This window comes from Hippoglossus stenolepis, chromosome 16 (assembly GCF_022539355.2).
Source record: "Hippoglossus stenolepis isolate QCI-W04-F060 chromosome 16, HSTE1.2, whole genome shotgun sequence".
NCBI lineage: Eukaryota > Metazoa > Chordata > Actinopteri > Pleuronectiformes > Pleuronectidae > Hippoglossus > Hippoglossus stenolepis.
This window is the reverse complement of record NC_061498.1, coordinates 22,662,460-22,681,667: the sequence shown is the minus strand read 5'-3', so window position 1 is coordinate 22,681,667 and position 19,208 is coordinate 22,662,460. Positions and strand designations below refer to the sequence as shown.

Sequence of the window (19,208 nt, the reverse complement as noted above, 5' to 3'; positions counted from 1 at the left end):
CACTTAGGGGTATTTGCAATTATTTTAACAATCTGATTGTGTCCTTGATGCACTCACGGTCAAATGACATTGTAATATAATGCAGTTTAATCCACTATTGATTATCCAAATGCAACTGAGAATGCGCACAACAAGAAATCCTTTAAAAGGATCTGTTGCCATAATGATAACTGGTACCTTGCGAGCAATGTTGCGGAGGCTTTTGAAGAAGTTGGGGGAGGCGTGGTTATCTCCACCTTCAGCCTGGATCGGTTCAATTACAATCCCTGCCACTGGTTTCCCCTTCTGTCTCCACTTTATGATCAGGTCCTCCACCTGGTTATGACACACACACACACACACACACACACACACACACACACACACACACACACACACACACACACACACACACACACACACACACACACACACACACACACACACACACACACACACACACACACACACACACACACACACACACACACAGACAGACAGACAGAGAGAGAAGAAGTCGGTAGTAAACATGGAGGACACAGATGTGAGTGTGGGCGGCTGTGGCTGAGGGGTAGAGCGGTCGTCCCCAGCGATCCCCAGTCATCTGCATGCCGAAGTGTCCTTGGGCAAGATGCTGAACCCCGAATTGCCCCTCATAGAACAACAAAGTGCTGCCAATAGATGCACTGTATGAATGTGTGTGTGAATGGGTGAATGTAAAAAACTGTACTGTAAAGAGCTTTGAGTGGTCATCAAGACTAGAAAAGCTCTATACAAGTTTCATTTTTCTTTTGATATGTTTTCAAACACAGACCGGTTACGATACAAGCCCTCAGGTTAAGTACAGACGTATCACCTGTACTTAGGAGGTCTAAAACGTCACAGTCCCACCACTGACTACCTCCGTCGCAGCTTTCTAAGTTTTATTTAATACGCAAAATTATGAAGAATGTTGATCTAGAGTGACGCTAAAGTTGCATTGAATTCCAATATGGGTCACATGGTCACAGACTGAGGTCGCATTTCAAATTAAATGGAAATGCAAATCTTGTGGAGAGGTGCTGACACATGTAGTTGAAAGTAGCCCTCGACATCCTGACATTTTGGATCAAATCTGTTTAATTGAAGCCATTCATGTCCCGATCCCACCACTCCTGGCTCAGACTCTGCACCCCCCCTTCTACACATACACAGCTTACCTCCTCCAGACAACGAGCCTCCTCCTGTGCATTCTCTTTGGCAAACTCCTCCAGTGGGTACTGCAGTCTGGGGAACGGTGCGATGGGCCAATCAAATGATGGCACATCCAGCTTGTGGATTGCTTTTGAGTGTGTTGTTGCCAAAGCACCTGAACAAGATGCAAATATTTAGTTAGCCACAAATCTATAATGTCATAACAATCCCTCAGCCTCATAATTTCAATACTTATTCATCATGCAGTATTTCAGGAATACTTCAGGTATCCATCTATATCTATTAATAAATCTCTCAATAGTACATCTATGTGTAATCTTCTATAGGTCTCTGCTCTGTGTCAAGCTTAAAGGAGAAAATAATTTCCTTTCTTGAAAGGTGACTGTAACGAATTAAGGAGTAAGACCTTAATTTTCTTCATTTGATTTCAAAGCTGCAGAGCACTGAATATGACATGGCTGTCTGGTTGATTTGTGAATATGTAAGCAATTAACAAACCAATGGTTCTTCCATGGAAACCTCCCATGAATGACAAAATACTGAGGTCTGGACAACCTGGGGACTGAGAAAGAAGGACACACAGATGAAGAGAGAGAAAAACTCATTAACAAAGAAGAACACAATGTAAGTAGAAATCCCCAAATATTAGAATAAGTAGTGAGATTTCTTTCACCCACCTGGTTAATCATACAGGTGCTGAGGTCTTCATCAGATGCTGTGTCGGTACCTCGTTCCTTGTTCTACAGCAAAAGCCAACACAGTCAGAACCTCAAACATTGATTCTGAAGATGAATTCACATTTGGTTATTGAGATAATATTCAAGTTCTAATTAAATCAGATATTTTTGTTTGGAAAGAAGAAACTCAGTTAGTAGTTGAGTATTCTCTTATTCATAATGTTCCATTTAAAAAAACTAAATACTTTATTGGAGGGATCTGCAGTGTAAAAACATGGAAGTTTTCAGAGTTGATGACACAGTGTAGATTTATGCAGGTCTCATGTGTGTAACAGCACATCAGAGGTTATGTTGGAATGTGGAACCTCACGGTACATACTCTAATGAGGCTCAGCACTCCACTAATGCTTACATGGGGAATTGTATTGTATATAATTTTTCATCCACATCACTGATGGAGACTTCTCCTTGACCCTCTCCTGTTGCAGTTATCGATCCACTTGCCGTGACAAATTCTTTTCTTTAAATCTATTGAACCATTTCTTGTTTATTTCAATGAAAGTGCACAGCTAACCCTATCCATCCAAACTAAATGCCTAACCCTAACCCTTAACCTAATTCTAACCCTAACCCTAAAACCAAGTATTAACCCCCACACAGTCCATTAAAGGGAGGTCACAAAGTGAGGACCGGCCAAAAGCTCCTCACTTTCCCAAAATGTCCTCAATCCGTAGGTTGTAGACTCAAACTGGTACTCACAAAGAGAGCTTTACAAGAGCATGCACTCACCCACACGCACAACAATAATATATTATACAAATTAAAAGCAGTGTTATGAAATCCATGGTGAAAGAGTTGAGAATCTTTTAGTAGAGTCTTCAGTTTCATTTTAAAGCTGCAGATTGAGCTGCATTTCTTAATGTCATTCAGAAGGACGTTCCACTGAGTTGTGGCTTTCACACAAAAAGCTGACGGACTGCCTTTGGGCAGACAGCTTTTTCACATGGGTACAAAACAATCTCTTGCAGATATTCTTGTACATATTATGGACTCCTCTGACAGACTGTCTCTGATATGTTTAAAGTTTGCCAAGTTGTATTTGATGGTTTTTATTATTTGTATTTTTTTTAAAGTGTGCCAAAGTGAGACAAATATATTTTATTCAATATTTTTTTGCTTGTAATATTCTGAGCATTGCTATAAGAGAGCCTGTGACCCAGCGACTGGCAATGAAATCAGCACCCATGGCGACAATTAACGTTTGGTTCAGTCCGATAGTTCAATAAAAAAAATTAAAAAATCTAATTATTAAAATGATCTGACAGGCCAGATATCTGACAGGCCACCTTTTGCCGACCACTGGCCTAAACTATGTTACCCAAGTGACATTTAACACCGTCTGTATGTTCACTCACTTACCCTGTACCAGATAAACATTGCTTTGTAGGCATTCTCATTTGAGCAAGAGCCACAGGCCATGGTCTGAACACGAGTCATTCCACTGGGAGCAACCTTAGAGGAGGGAAGACAAAAGAGGGAACACTAACTAACCATTGTCTTAAATGTTCAGAATTTTCTTTTTGTGTGTGAGAGAGAGACTAACTGAGAGAAGACTTTCAGTCAGTTTGTCTGGAAAGTTCTCAGGTGGCAGGATCCCCAGGGCAGGTCGGTTCACAAATGCACTCTGAAAAAGAGACAAATAAATGAATGAGTCGGCATTAAACTGTAGATAAAGCCAGTAGCACCGGCACCTCAGCTAAAGTGACTAGAATAATCTGTGTAACCACCACCAATAACCAGGACAAAAAGATAAATAGCTCCTTATTGACAACCACACAAATGTTAAGTTAAATGCATGTGCTTTTGTTGGTTTGCTTATGGTTACCATGTTTCAGACCTCCCATAAAACATATTTACTATCTAATTACTTCTTACCAGGTTTTACTAACCCTTTAATAAATACTAATATATCAAGAAATGTTTGTCTGTCTGTCCTTCAATTTTGTTTAAAATTGTTTGTCAATTTCAAATTTGATGGGGGTAATTCTGTGAACCCAAGGAAGTGCAGTATATTGGGGGAACCCTTTAATGAAGCTAATTACATAAATTATCTTTTATGTGGTGAGGACATACCAGATTGTTGGGATCGGCCATCAGTTTGAGAAGAGCAGGGTGGTTGTAACCTAATGGAAGACAGAAAAATATTAACATCTTTATTTTTGGATTATCAGTAGCAGTCAATAGGTTCTGGGTTTAAAATTATTTTCTCTACAGGAGAAAGAATTGATCCTACAGCTTTGTCATATATAACAGATAATCTAAAATGGCCACTGAGATTATACCTGCCTGTTTTATATGTCAAGAGAGACCTGTAAGACCTGTACTGTTTTTGTTTTATCTGGGAAAGACGTCTGGCTACTGACCATTTGCACTTCCCTCTCACATATCAATACCTATATTTTCTTCCTCTTCTCTCTTTCTTGTCCCTTATATTTTGGGTGGGTTGGAAAGCATGGGTGTGCACATGTGTGTTGATGTCTGTAGGTAAAGCTAACTACATTTGGGAGTGGTGACAGTGAAAGATGGGTCAGCCTGCACAGCCAAATCCTACTTGGAACATGCCTACAGTTCTCTCAAGAGTTTAACATCTCACCAAAACTGCAGTTAGACCTCATGGTAAAGCTCATTTAACACCAGTTGATCACCAAAGAACACTACAAGCACTGTGGCAAATCAAGTTTTGAACTAGATGAAGAGTTGTGCTGGGTGTAATATGCACACAGTTTTCTTGATCTGTTCAACTACGAGTATTTCTCCTTTTCAAGCATCTCTCAACTATATCAACCTCCCTTATTCCCATACCAGCATGATGGTCTTGCTGTACTTTCGGTTGAACATCACCTGCCTGCTGCAGTGACAGAAAGAAGAAATGCCTGAATAGCCCTCCAACATACTATGGCAAACAGTAAATGCATCACTGGTCCGCATCATGTTCTCACACCCAGCTATGAACCAGCCAGTGAGTTTGTCTTTCTTGCAAAGATATCCCATTGAACACATAATCTGAAAGCTCACTCCCAATTACATTAGAGATTGAACCCTTAACCATTTAGACAAACATTAACCTTAGTGCTGTCAACTCAAGTTGCCTGGTTCCATGAGAATTCACCCCACCTTCCCATGTTTCTCAGTTGACACCTATTACCTTCTCTGAACCTTCTTAAGAAGGTTTACTAATTCCTGTCAGCTGTGGTAAAGCAATGTCATTAAGCTGATATTGTCTCAATTAAGATTATACTATGATCAGACTTGTTTTTTGAGCACATGACATTAAAGCATTGAATCTTGAATCTTATCTAAATTAATGCGGCTACCTTACATAAATTGTAGTGCAGTTCCACTTCCCACCAACAGAGTGCAGTGTTAACAATGAAGTCTTCAACTCCTCTGAGGTCTTGACACATTTCTTAGCGTAAGTGTTCTTGATGATTGAAGGGTGATGATCAGGTAAATAACCCAACAAATGAAATGATAATGTCTGCCACTACATATCAGGTGTGGTTATACAAATTGAGAAAACATTACACTACCGTTCAAAAGTTTGGGGTCACCCAGACAATTTTGTGTTTTCCATGAAAACTCACACTTTTATTTATCAAATGAGTCGCAAAATGAATAGAAAATATAATCAAGACATTGACAAGGTTAGAAATAATGATTTTTATTTGAAATATTAATTTTGTTCTTCAAACTTTGCTTTCGTCAAAGAATGCTCCATTTGCAGCAATTACAGCATTGCAGACCTTTGGCATTCTAGCTGTTAATTTGTTGAGGTAATCTGTAGAAATGTCACCCCACGCTTCCTGAAGCACCTCCCACAAGTTGGATTGGCTTGATGGGCACTTCTTGCGTACCATCGGTCAAGCTGCTCCCACAACAGCTCAATGGGGTTGAGATCTGGTGACTGCGCTGGCCACTTCATTCCAGACAGCATACCAGCTGCCTGCTTCTTCCCAAATAGTTCTTGCATAATTTGGAGGTGTGCTTTGGGTCATTGTCCTGTTGTAGGAGGAAATTGGCTCCAATCAAGCGCTGTCCACAGGGTATGGCATGGCGTTGCAAAATGGAGTGATAGCCTTCCTTATGTAAAATCCCTTTTACCTTGTACAAATCTCCACTTTACCAGCACCAAAGCAGCCCCAGACCATCACATTACCTCCACCATGCTTGACAGATGGCGTCAGGCACTCTTCCAGCATCTTTCCACCTGTTCTGCGTCTCACAAATGTTCTTCTGTGTGATCCAAACACCTCAAACTTTGATTCGTCTGTCCATAACACTTTTTTTCCAATCTTCCTCTGTCCAATGTCTGTGTTCTTTTGCCCATATCAATCTTTTCTTTTTATTGGCCAGTCTCAGATATGGCTTTCTCGGCAGCATCCCGGAGTCGCCTCTTCACTGTAGACGTTGACACTGGCGTTTTGCGGGTACCATTTAAAGAAGCTGCCAGTTGAGGACCTGTGAGGCATCTCTGTGCACCGGGGCCTCCCACTTCTCTTTCTACTCTGGTTAGAGCCCGTTTGTGCTGTTCTCTGAAGGGAGTAGTACACACCGTTGTAGGAAATTTTCAGTTTCTTCGCAATTTCTCGCATGGAATAGCCTTCATTTCTAAGAACAAGAATAGAATGGCGAGTTTCACATGAAAGTTCTCTTTTTCTGGCCATTTTGAGAGTATAATCGAACCCACAAATGTGATGCTCCAGATACTCAACTAGCTCAAAGGAAGGCCAGTTTTATAGCTTCTCTCACCAGCAAAACAGTTTTCATTTCATTAAAAAAAAAACAGACGTTTCCACCTAGAATAGTCATTTACCACATTAACAATGTATAGAGTGTATTTCTGATTAATTTAATGTTATCTTCATTGAAAAAAACAGTGCTTTTCTTTGAAAAATAAGGACATTTTGAAGTGACCCCAAACTTTTGAACGGTAGTGTATATTCCCAAAATCTTTTGTGGAATTCCAAAATCTTTCAATCCAGCACACCAGAGTGAGGAAGAACAGGAAATGAGGGCCTTATACTCAAGTCATTCAAATGCTGGAGGGAGAATCTCTTGAACACATCATTTCATCTGTAAAAAGGCTTTAAAATAACATCCTTGTGCCAGGAATTAAATCAGGGACATATTTAAGACGTCTTTTGTGCTTTGTGTATGCATGCATATGGACTGTAAAAAGTATCACACAAATACTGATGAATGTCAGTTTTGTGCAGAAAACACAAAACATTAGTACATGCATGTCAACGGACATTTTATCATCATGTTTGTTTTGTAAATTTGAGTCATAGAATAAAGAAAAATAGTGAGAAGATTACTGAATTGTTGTATATTTAATGAAATACTGGGCATAGTATTGTCTGTCATATATCGATTTAGGTCTATGCTTTCTGAGAAGTACACAATTGTAACAAATACCAGTTGTCATGCCCTTCTAACTACTGAATTAATTAAATGAGTTCCTGGCAACAACAAAAGCCCTTCTGTCAAGGAGGCCCAGAGGCCTGGATCTGAAACCACTGACTTATAAAACAATATTAATCAGGGGTGTCTGAAAATCGGTTTTAAAATACCATTAGAGCATTTTTTGATTTTGTTTTTAAACTCTTATTATGAAAGATCTTATTTTTGATGGTGAAGGCACAGGATAGTTTAGGCATACCTTTGCACAATCATAACAATCCATAATCAAAGCCTTAGAACGATAATTCAGCCAAAAATGAAAATTCTATCATTATCTACTCACCACTATGCCGCTGGTGGGTTATCTGTTTGAGTTCCAAAATTTTAAAATTACTTTTTTCCTGCGCCACTCAATGAGCAGCCTGACCCCCAAGCCTGTGGGTAAAGTAAATTTCTTTTCACTCAAATGACCACTCTGTTACACTACAGAGTAACTTATACATTACAGTACTGCTGCAAGTAGAAATAGTTTACTCAGTTTCTAATAATGTTTGGTTTAAAAGCTCAGTTCATGTAATAAAACGCTTAGTTACAAAAAACTTACTGTCACGTAAACATGACAGTAAGTTTTCATGCCGTTATTTCACTAGTAATGACGCTTTTTCCTCTACAGGTGCAGCTGTGGTAATGGTGCCATGATGACAACAGAGAATGTGCTGCAGGGAGACACACAAGGTAGATTATAATCCTTCACTGTAGATTATCAAATAATCTTCACTGTAGTCAAAGTCTTTACGTTGTGGTTCCAGTTTCTTATTTTTTCTGCTCATCAGCTTCTTAGGAGAATGAAGCAGCTTCAGTCCCCCCACAAACTGCATGACAGAGCATCCTGGCCTGGAAACTGTGTGATTGACTGTCTACTCTCTGCAAAATGCAGACATTTATGGGGCTGACTATGGGCGTTTGAGGCTCAGACTATACCGGTAAATTAGTAATGATTTCATAGATAATAATACAACTTAATTTGTATAGAATCTTTCATACAAAAATGCATTGATTTGATACATTGATTTAAATATTCAGGTTGTTATTCATTCCCTGCATTACATTACTGACTAATTAATTCATGTAAAAAACACTTTTCAAATTTATTGAAAACATTAGAGGATAGAGGAGTTTATTCATACTGCCCACTAATACAATCCATGTAGCTGTGGATGTTTGGATGTTTTGCTACTAACCAATTGGAATGGAAGAGATCTGAGTGTAGATATCCAGCATGCGGTTGCCATCCACATCCACCAGGTAGTTTCCCCTGCTCTCCTCATAGTTACAGAAGAAGTTGACTGCAGCAACATTCTGGGAAGAGAACGTTTAACAGCTTAGAGTAGAATTCAACCCTCCTGTGTGAACTCGACAGAAGACACACACAAACAACAAATGCATCTGCCTCATGACAGTATAAAATGCCCAGTATTTTGGTGAATGGAGAAAGATGAAAAGGTCCTTTATATGTATATATACACACATTGTATGCTGGCTTAGCTTTACTCGCAGTGGAACTTCTAATCTATTTCTATGGCTGGCATCTTGTTCAGTCAACACATGTAGAATAATACATGTGTAATTAGGCTACTGAGCCCAATCCTACACCCAATTTTCAACTGCAAATGCACTTTTCAATTCTATTCACTTTTATTTGTATCGTGCAAAATCCTAATATACATTATCTCTTGTCACTTTTCATAGTAAGTTTGAGAGCTTAATAATTGTAGAGAAACCCTACAGTTCCAACAATGAGCAAATACTGTGGTGACTGTGGAGAGAAAACTCCCCCATTAACTGGAAGAAACCTCTAGCAGAACCAGACTCAATGTGGGCGACCATCTGCCTCGACCGGTTGGGGTGAGTGGAGAAATGGGGAAGAGAGGGGAGGTGGGTGGAAAAGAAGGGAGAGAAGAGACACACCAGGAACAGTTGTGTAAACATCATGTTTCAGCTCTGTCAGACCGGTTGTTATAATGAGAATAATAAGAGTGATAATTACAGATGTAAAAATATTATTAATGATAGCATGATAGTTTGTGCCCATCTGAGTGTCAATGGGAATGTTGGTCATAAAATGAGGTATGGTCAAGTGAATAGTTGGCACACTGACCAACATAAACCGCATCTGAAGTCAGTGCTGGAGTATTGGTAGTAATATTAATAGAAATATTAAGGGTGAATTCTTAAAATAGCAATATCTGTCCTATATAGGCTCACAAGGTCCAAACATTCTGCTTGTCAAAGGCACAGGTGGTCTGCTTGTGCGCTTCCATGTGTTTTCTCTTTTTTTTATGATCTGGAAATTACAGCCTTATAATACCAATCCACCAAGTGATATAATATGACACATATATGATCCATTTCTAAATGTGAAAAAATGCCCAAAAGACAGTTTAAACTACATTTTATTGCCTAGTTATAATTCATTGTGGAGAATCCAATGCGATTTTAGGCTAAAATAAAGTTTCCAACAGAATAATGACTCATATCTCTGTAACATCACAAATAAATTAATACTCAACATTAATTATAGAACACTATCTTACTTAGTTTAATAATAGCTTAAAAATAGACCATTTACTCTATGGGGTCTATGTTAGCAGCGTATACTTGCTGTTTATGTTTATTTATCGCAAGTCGCCATCGCAATATTCAACAGGGTTATCGCATATGGCATATATTTTAGACAGCCCTACTGTTCGCCCGTCCAGAGATATGATAGCACTAACACTATATGTTCAGTGGGGACCCATGCAGCAGGAAGTAACTAAGAAGCCACAAGCCTTTTCAGCTTATGAACCACACCAAAAATGATCACAGGAAGGAATAGGCACCATTTTTGGTTTGGTACCTGGTCTTATAATACATCAATTTGTGATCCAAGCAGGGCTACTTTGAAGAGGAGCTTGCACAATATTCAATTGTACAGTGGCATAAATGTTTAGTAGCAGTAAAAAATGCTTAAAGAAATACATTTTGTATAGATATGAACTATAAAATTGATTAATGATTGAGAGGTTGAGCAGTTTGCACATAAACGCTCAAAGGGGGGTACATATTAGAATTTCGTATTTTCTAATGGCTAAGACATGATTCATTTATATTTTCCCTACCTAAGCAAAGAATGGCCTTCTGAACTGATATATAGTTGCTCATCCTCTTGTAACCTGTGACCTGACAACATGCTTCTGCAATCATACCACACTTGCACAAGTCTTTTCTGTCTATGCAGGCCTGCAAGCATGCAAACAACCACACACACACCTGTGATTACTAGACCTGGGATTGTATCCCTTACAGTACTTGGGACTGACCTGTGACACTGATTAATGCGTTACTACCAAATGCTATGTATGATTAATTCATTTAATCAGTGGGCAACAAGAAAAATCCCAGACACAATTAAAAACCTGAAACTCAACTCACCTGGATTTCCCCGAGTTGTTTTGTCAGCTCCTACAGATTAAAAAACATTGTTAGTTATTCTTAGTGATATCTTTTTTGTGGTTTTAAATCACTTTGCTTGTGTTAATGTATGTTACTTTTGATCGTGGCCCAGGAACTGAAGTTTTCATAGAAGGTCCATCGTAGTCAAACTCCACCTGGGTCTTCGGAGCTGCTTTGCTGACATATCTGCACCCTGATTTAGAAAAGATAAGAAGATGAGAAAATAAGAAATAAGAAACTAGAAATGCATTCAAAGAGATGCTACACAAGCACTGCTAGCAGTCTAAAATATTCAATATATGCTACATAGTTAAACAGCAAAATAATAACACATTAATACTGCTACTGCAAAATTAGTAAGACCAATGTGCATATTACATATATTTTGAGGGTAAAGCTCAATCATTTGTCTCCCCTTCATCAGATGTGAAGGAAAGGATGTGTGATCAGGAGAGACCAGGGGATCAGTGGATCTTAACTCTGGGATATTATTTGGAAAGTGAATAGTTTTTATTTATTCTTTGTAAGTGATCTCCAGTGCGCTCTGTGCACTCTGTGCGCTCTGTGCGCCTGATGGCACAGTCACGTTCACTGCAGCGATTTGATGATACACGCACAGTGTTAGAAGATATTATTAAAAACTGTTAATGACTCGGCTCTGTAACTCCGCTGTTTAATGGAATCTGAACGTAATTTGCTGTAAGTTGTTTTATATATTTTGCAATTAAAAGGTCGTGGAACAGATATGTCCACAACTAAAGCTGTTGGTTTTGATGTAAATGATGAAGTGGATCAATAATCTGGCTTCAGTTCACCAACTCACATCTGCACCGCCACTTTCCCGTCTCCAAAATGTTCATACGCATGGGTCAGAGTTCGCGTAGAAATGCGCAAATTTTCAGTCAAGTTTGTTTTTATAAATCCCAACATTTGCGTAAGAAGTGGCGTACGCACGTTTTAGGCCCCGCTAATGTTCATGATCAGGTTTTTGGTTATGTGTGAACATGACAACATCATGTTCTGGTTTCAGAATACCAGATAAGCTTTTTATCAAAGTTTTGATCATCTGAAGATGCTAGCTGGAGTGTCAAATTAAATCCAGGATACCCAGATTTCTGACCACTGCAATGCGCATAGATACATAATTAACTCAGGTAATGTAGTAGTCACTCACGCTAAACTACAATATAATAATGATGCAAAGACTTTTGACCAAACCAAAAAATAATGTATACATCTCCCCAGTTTAGCTTCCCTTAACTGGCTGCCTGAGTTTCAGAACTGATTTTATAATATTGCTGCAGACCTTTAAGGTCCTGCATTGTGTGGCACCAAACTACTTCTACAGCTTCTAAATCAATCCTCACCACCCTACAGCTAAGAATTTTCAGAGAAGGTCCTATTTGTTATTTCAATGTAGAGGCCAAAAACCCAGGGTGTCTGCTGTGAGGGCTCCAAACCTCTGTAATAGTTTGCATAAGGAACTTCTGTCTCTAAAACTTCAGTTTCTCAAAACCTACTTTTACATATTGTTTTATCTGTTTCTTTTGTATATCTTACATCCCTTTCTTTTACCATTACTTAGAAGTCTTTTATGTTTTTCAATTATCTCTAATTTGAAATAATGATGTATTGTTTTCTTTGTCCATAATAATGGCTATTGTATAATGGCTGTGCTTTATAAAGAGTACAATTATTGTTACTATTGTTAATATTTATATGTAAAATGTAGGGTGGTGAAAGCAGCATTACAGTTAAAGTTTACATCCATGTCTTTCCAGATTGATATAATATATGTAATGCAGCATTCAAATGATTTTTGTATATAAGCGTATTATGTCAATCTAGAATTACTGCACTGAAATTCCCACATGTCTTTGAAAGATCCACACACTGAACTGAAAGCAATTCCTGACAAAGATGTGTGTTAGATCGAAACATTTCTCTGTTGCAGTGTCTTAAAAAATATGGGCATAGTGCAAGGCTTCCATGGTGAGCTGTGCCTCAAAGCGACTCTGATTTACCAGCTAATTTGCAAAGCGTCACCTATTTTCAGGAGCTGTGTGTAATGATACAGATAATAGCAGCTGATTGAGTTCAAGTCACCTTCAGACATCTTCCCTTTTACTGTAATGCCTTTAAACTGGTTGCAGTTAAACATGCTCAAAAAATGCATATTGCGCTGACTGGAATTAGCAGATGTTCTATCTATGATACAGTTATGATCACTCTTGTAGAGAAAAACAAAAACAAATCTACGCATGATTCAATCCCGACATATAGAAAAAACAAGGGAAATAATCCAAAAAATAAATAAACCAAGGTATTGGTGAAGAACCATGTTTCAGGAGGCTTGCTAATATTACAACAACATTTTTCTGATTAGTCAAAATACTGGGCCACACTCACTAACTTTAAATTTCATTCAATCAGAAGGTTTTAAGTACTACAACAAAAAAAACAAATTTTTAAAAAATTTCTAAGCAAAAGTACAATACTAAAATGAATACACAGCTTGACTCACATAGTGAGATTCTAAAGACTGGCAAGGTGCTCACATGTCTTTAAAATAGAGTTACACGCACATCAAGTTAGGTTGACACACACAGCACAGAGGGGCCACGGGTGACCGAGAAGGGGCTTCCGCCAACCAATGGCCAGTGAAGGGCGATTAAAATCAGTGACAGACAGTTCTCCCGCACCATGAACAATGTCGGGGGAATCAAAGCCAGAGGGGAAATGCGTAAAGTAGAATGCGTGGCCACTCGTGCACAAACTCATCCACTCCCAGTATTGCACTCTGGTCGTGCAGGGAGAAGAACAGTGTGCACTGCATGTTCTCCCTCGACGCAAACAAGTCCACTGCCAAGTAGGGCTGCACATTATTAGGAAAACATGCGATATGCGGTAACCTTGTTGTCTATCGCGATAGCGATATGACTTGCGATAAATCAACATAAACAGTCCCTGGCTACAGATGCAGAGACCATGGACAGTTCCACAGCCCGAGGAATAAGGCGCACATCTCGGCCACCAAGTCCTGGGCAGACACCAAGGGAGCCATACACAGCTCCACTAAGTCCACTTACAGTGATAATTTGTCTTTTCATACATGTTTGGACGTAAAAGTATATATACAGTGCCTTGCATAAGTATTCACCCCCTTGGACTTTTCCCATTATGTACTGTTACTAACTGGAATTCAAATAGACTTAAATAAACTTTTTCCGTTTGATCAACAAAACATGCATAGTACTTTGGAGGTGCAAAATAAATTTTATTGTGACACAAACAATAATGAGAACAAAAAGTTGACATCTGTTGGGTGCATAAGTATTCACCCCCTGTGTCAATACTTGGTAGAACCCCTTTCGCTGCAATTACAGCTGCAAGTCTTTTGGGTATGTCTCTACCAGCTTTGCACATCTAGAGATGGAAAGGTTTGTCCATTCTTCTTGGCAAAAAAGATGAAGCTCAGTCAGATTGGATGGAGACCGTCTGTGAACCGCAATCTTCAAGTCTTGCCATAGATTCTCTATTGGATTGAGGTCTGGGCTTTGACTGGGCCATTTTAAGACATTAACATTCTTTAATCCAAACCATTCCTTTGTAGCTCTGGCTGTATGTTTAGGGTCATTGTCCTGCTGGAAGATGAACCTCCGCCCAGTCTCAAGTCTTTGCAGACTGCATCAGATTTTCTTCAAGGATTTCCCTGTATTTGGCTCCATCCATCTTTCCCTCTATTCTGACCAGTTTCCTGTACCTGCTGAAGAGAAGCATCCCACAGCATGATGCTACCACCACCATGTTTCACTGTTGGGATGGTGTGCTCAGGGTGATGGGCAGTGTTGGGTTTCGCCACACATAGCGTTTTGCATTGAGGCCAAAAAGTTAAATTTTGGTCTCATCTGACCAGAGCACCTTCTTCCACATGTTTGCTGTGTCTCCCACATGGCTTCTGGCAAACTCCAAACGGGATTTTTTATGGATCCCTTTCAACAATGGCTTTCTTCTTGCCACTCTTCCATAAAGGCCAGATTTGTGGAGTAGACGACTAATAGTTGTCCTGTGGACAGATTCTCCCACCTCAGCTGTGGATCTCTGCAACTCCTCCAGAGTAACCATGGGCCTCCTGGTTGCTTCTCTGATTAATTTTCTCCTTGTCCGACTCTTCAGTTTGGGTGGACGGCCTCCTCTTGGTAGGTTTGCGGTTGTGCCATATTCTTTCCATTTTCTTATGATGGATTTTATGGTGCTCAGAGAGATGTTCAAAGCTCTGGATATTTTTTTATAACCTAACCCTGCTTCATATTTCTCCACAACTTTATCCCTGACCTGTTTGGTGAGCTCCTTGGTCTTCATGATGCTGTTTGTTCAGTAATGATCTCCAACAAACTCTGAGTCCGTCACAGAACAGGTGTATTTATACTGAGATTAAATTGCAGACAGGTGGACCCTATTTACTAATTATGTGACTTGCAAATGTGACTTGTGAATGCAATTGGTCGCACCAGATCTTTGTTAGGGGTTTCACAGTAAAGGGGTGAATACATATGCACTCAACACTTTTCAGATTTTTATTTGTAAATAATTGTGAAATCCATGTAATATTCCCCCACTTCCAAATGATGCACTATTTTGTGTTGGTCCATTACATAAACTCACGATGAAATAAATTTTAATCTGTGGTTATACCATGACAAAATGTAGAAAAGTCCAAAGGGGTGAATACTTATGCAAGGCACTGTATATAAAAAAATTCTCCAAGTGTTCACAGTTGGTTCATTTACTAAAGCAAACCGGGCTGTTGAACTTGTTTGTTAACATATTTTTTATTTAATGACTTACCAGAGAGCGAGAGAGTGAGAGCGAGACCAGCATAGTCAGTGTGTGTGTGTGTGTGTGTGTGTGTGTGTGTGTGTGTGTGACTTCTCCCTCAGGTTCTGGTACCATCATAAATAAGCTACATAATTATTTTATATAATCAACCACTAATAGTGATGAATTTGACTCGGGACAAACTTGAACAACGGAAGAATTTAGTTCGGAGGAGGCGGAGCGTTATCTATTCTAAAATTCCCTGTTTTCTCTCTATTTTCTTCTTATTCCGACAATGATTCATTGAAGGAAAAGCCAGACAATGATCTGAATATCTTTAATTTATCATCTAGGCCAGCAGGGCTCCATCTGATTGGCCAAATACAATGACATGCAGAGTGTGAATGTATGGCACAATGGAACACCACTTATCAAGCAGTCTCTTGCGGTAAGTCTATCGCGCATGTGATTATAATAATGACGATAAAATGTTGATATATTTTGCAACCCTACTGCCCAGCGGCAGAAACGTGACCATATCTGATCCACTACAGCCGGATGCAGAGTCCGCTTCGCATAGAAATTATTTCCCGTGGACAAAAGGTCCGCACCCAGATTCTGAATCCTGGAAAAGTGCGTCACTTTCACAGAGAGGAGATGTGCCTCGCTCCACAATATCAGTCTGCATGCAAGAGTGTGTAATAAACTGGAACATAGACCCCTCTGACGATTGATATACGCCACTGTGGTTGTATTGTCCATGGTGATGTCTCCAGAAGAACATTAGAAAATGTTTTAGCGTTAGAAACACTGCTAATATCTCCAAATAATTGATACGGGCATGTTGGAGATACTCCTGACAGGCTGGCATCCATTGTGACTACTTTCCAGTCTGAAAGAAGCCACCCAATGTCGAAAATCTATCAAGTAAAACCTGCCCAGTCTCACTACCAATAGAGTTGAAGCCATTAATCCCAACAACCTGAGGCAAAGCCTGTACGTGAATCGTTTGGTTATGGCAAAATGAGAGAGAGTGGACCTGAATAGGTCAGCTGAGAGGAAAGCCATGTAGGCCAGTGAATTTAACGTGAGACCCAGAAGGGCTATGTGCTGTTTCGGTGTTAACACACTCTTTTCACTCTTCACAACAAAACCCAGATCGGCCAGGTGTGTCAACACAATGTTGATCTGAGCACGCCTGCAGCAGCCAGTCTTCCAGATAAGTGGCCAAGCGGATACCCCGCTCCCTAAGGTGGGTTATTGCGGCATCGACACATTTTACAAACACCCTCGGGCTCAGTGACAGGCCAAATGGGAGTACTAGGTACTCGTACACTGTGTCCTGAAATGCGGACCTCAAATATACATATATCGTATGGCATTTTTGTTTAATAGAGCAGATATTTCTTCCTGTAACACCCAGGCTGACTCCCCCTGCGCACAGGAAGTGATTAGACTGTTGAAACGAGGGGGCATTGTGGAAAGTTGGAGTCTGTAGCCCCTGGCCAGTGTTCTCACTCTCTGGGAGAAGCTGTCTTGCGGCCCGTTTAGCTTCAGGTATTTTCTTCCCCTTGTAGAGGGACTTGGGGCTTCCGTCACGATTGTGGGCCATGGAATCCCCAGTCCCCCACTTTGCAGTGGCCAGGCTTGGAGAGCTGAGAGCCTGCGCAGGTGGTATGTAAGAAGATTTATAATCCTTGTCACCACCATTCGACAACAGATAATCATTGTCGTTGGACACATCCTTTTCCTCGCAATCCAACAAGAGGGGTGGATCCGTTAGAGTCATGGTTGCGATCTACCTGTTGATCTCGACATTCTTCACTGTCGATGTCTGTAACTCTCTGAACTCACAGGCCGCGGTTCTGCCGCAGACCAGCTGTGTGTCGGTTGTCTTTTGTTCACACACGCAGTGTGTCCGCTTCTAGTGGCGGAGCTGTTGGTTTATCTACTGCATTTCCTTCAATACAAGTTGGATTATGTACTAATCAAGTTCGGGAACTGTCGGAAATACGTTTGTGACATAGACAGATAAACATTGTGCTTGACTGCAGAATTAACAGAGAAAATTATCTTTCACCCGAGTTTTAATGTTTATCTGTCTTTATGTCACAAACATAAATGGTTGCAACACTTTCTGTATACGCTTCAAAATAAAAGCAGTCCAGCATTTCTGTTGACCGAATCCATTCTTTTGTTTAAAAAGGCTTTTTTATTGTGAAATATTTGCAGGAGCAGAAGATGCACAGCTTCATACTGTATAGTACTGGTATTTATTTGAGTACACAGGACTACTTTTATACAAGGAAATAGTTATATTTATTGCCATATTCAAGGCAAAGCCTATATGTAAAAATATTGTGCTGCAGTAGCAGAATATATTGTTGAACTGAAGCTAAATATTGTGCATTGAACAGATGCTGTAAATATAAATTGATATTAATTCGAATATTGTGCATTGAATATATAAAGTTGCACAACTGCCTTTCTTTGTGTATATTTATGCTCGTACATTCAGCCTTTAAAAGAAATTGGAAAAATAATTATAATATATTCCATATTACCCATAGAGAAATGAGAACAGGAGGGGCCTTAAAATCTATATATGTGATCGTATTCAGGAAGTTTCAAACAAGCTGTTTCAAGGACATATTTCTTTGAATGACTTCATACTTTGAGGGTACCTAGTGACCCTTTTCAAGTATTTACAGATAGTAAAAGCCCAGAAAAATTTATTTTACACAATATGGGGCCTTTAAAACTTAGGGTTAAATTGCCTATTAAGTATTCCATTGCGAGGTCATGCTTTTCACAGAGAAATATCCACTGACATTAAAACCATGGTGGTGGTTAAAAGCATCTGCTAAATGGTTAAAGTGAAGCAGTAAATCTAAATGAAATAGATCGGTCTACTGATAATTGACAGGAGAGAGGACCTTTGACACATCAATGTGAGCGGTCTCTGTGAAGCCAGTTACACATTTACACTGATTATTCAGTCATGTTCCTTTTTTCACAAACACCAGGTTACATCAGAATGATCAAAACTTCATATTTGCTGAGGATATTTAAGTGAGAATAAAGTAGGACACAATGTTTAGATTTTTTTCTCAAATCTGATTGGTAGAATTCAATGATAATCTGCTCTCTAAGACTTGCTTCAATGTAACCAACCAGAATTTAAGACCAATCCAACATAAAAAAAAAGGTTGTTAACAGTCGTTTCTAAGTCAGCAGTTCATTGCAATTGGTAACAAGACATTTAATTAATGATTAAGATGCACCTCTAGGTTAATCAACAAAAATGTATAAAAGTGAGTAGTCATTAAAACACATGCAGGCTGAACTGTATTTGAAGAGCTTGATTTACCTGCAGCACTGAGCCATAGGTTTTTCGGCAGGGAGAGAGAAAGCTGACGGCTGATCAATGAGGACGCCATGGCAGGACAGAGGCAGCAAGTGCTATCAGGATCTTACTTCACCAAGTCACCTATAAGAAGAGAGAGAGAGAGAGAGAACCAGTGAGCTGCTGTTGCATCCACTAATTTATCTTGATCATCGAGCTTTACACTAAACCAGCTC

General features: G+C 39.5%; 2 protein-coding genes across 3 annotated transcripts in view; both read right to left on the bottom strand.

Annotated features, from left to right (window-relative positions):
* The window catches only part of LOC118123436 (methyltransferase-like protein 22), a 640,601-nt gene that overhangs the window by 581,467 nt on the left and 39,926 nt on the right, over positions 1 to 19,208 (bottom strand). The gene's annotated exons all lie outside the window — the stretch shown is intronic.
* Positions 1 to 19,208, bottom strand: part of abat (4-aminobutyrate aminotransferase) — a 45,554-nt gene that overhangs the window by 7,948 nt on the left and 18,398 nt on the right. The window contains exons 2-12 of the mRNA XM_035180837.2: positions 18,997 to 19,116; positions 10,904 to 11,001; positions 10,788 to 10,817; positions 8,555 to 8,672; positions 3,984 to 4,033; positions 3,454 to 3,534; positions 3,270 to 3,362; positions 1,851 to 1,913; positions 1,672 to 1,735; positions 1,179 to 1,327; positions 178 to 315 (exon numbers count right to left, since the gene is read on the bottom strand). Of these exons, the coding sequence (XP_035036728.1) occupies positions 178 to 315; positions 1,179 to 1,327; positions 1,672 to 1,735; positions 1,851 to 1,913; positions 3,270 to 3,362; positions 3,454 to 3,534; positions 3,984 to 4,033; positions 8,555 to 8,672; positions 10,788 to 10,817; positions 10,904 to 11,001; positions 18,997 to 19,066 (954 nt within the window). The 5' untranslated portion in view covers positions 19,067 to 19,116. The remainder of the gene's footprint in view (positions 1 to 177; positions 316 to 1,178; positions 1,328 to 1,671; positions 1,736 to 1,850; positions 1,914 to 3,269; positions 3,363 to 3,453; positions 3,535 to 3,983; positions 4,034 to 8,554; positions 8,673 to 10,787; positions 10,818 to 10,903; positions 11,002 to 18,996; positions 19,117 to 19,208) is intronic.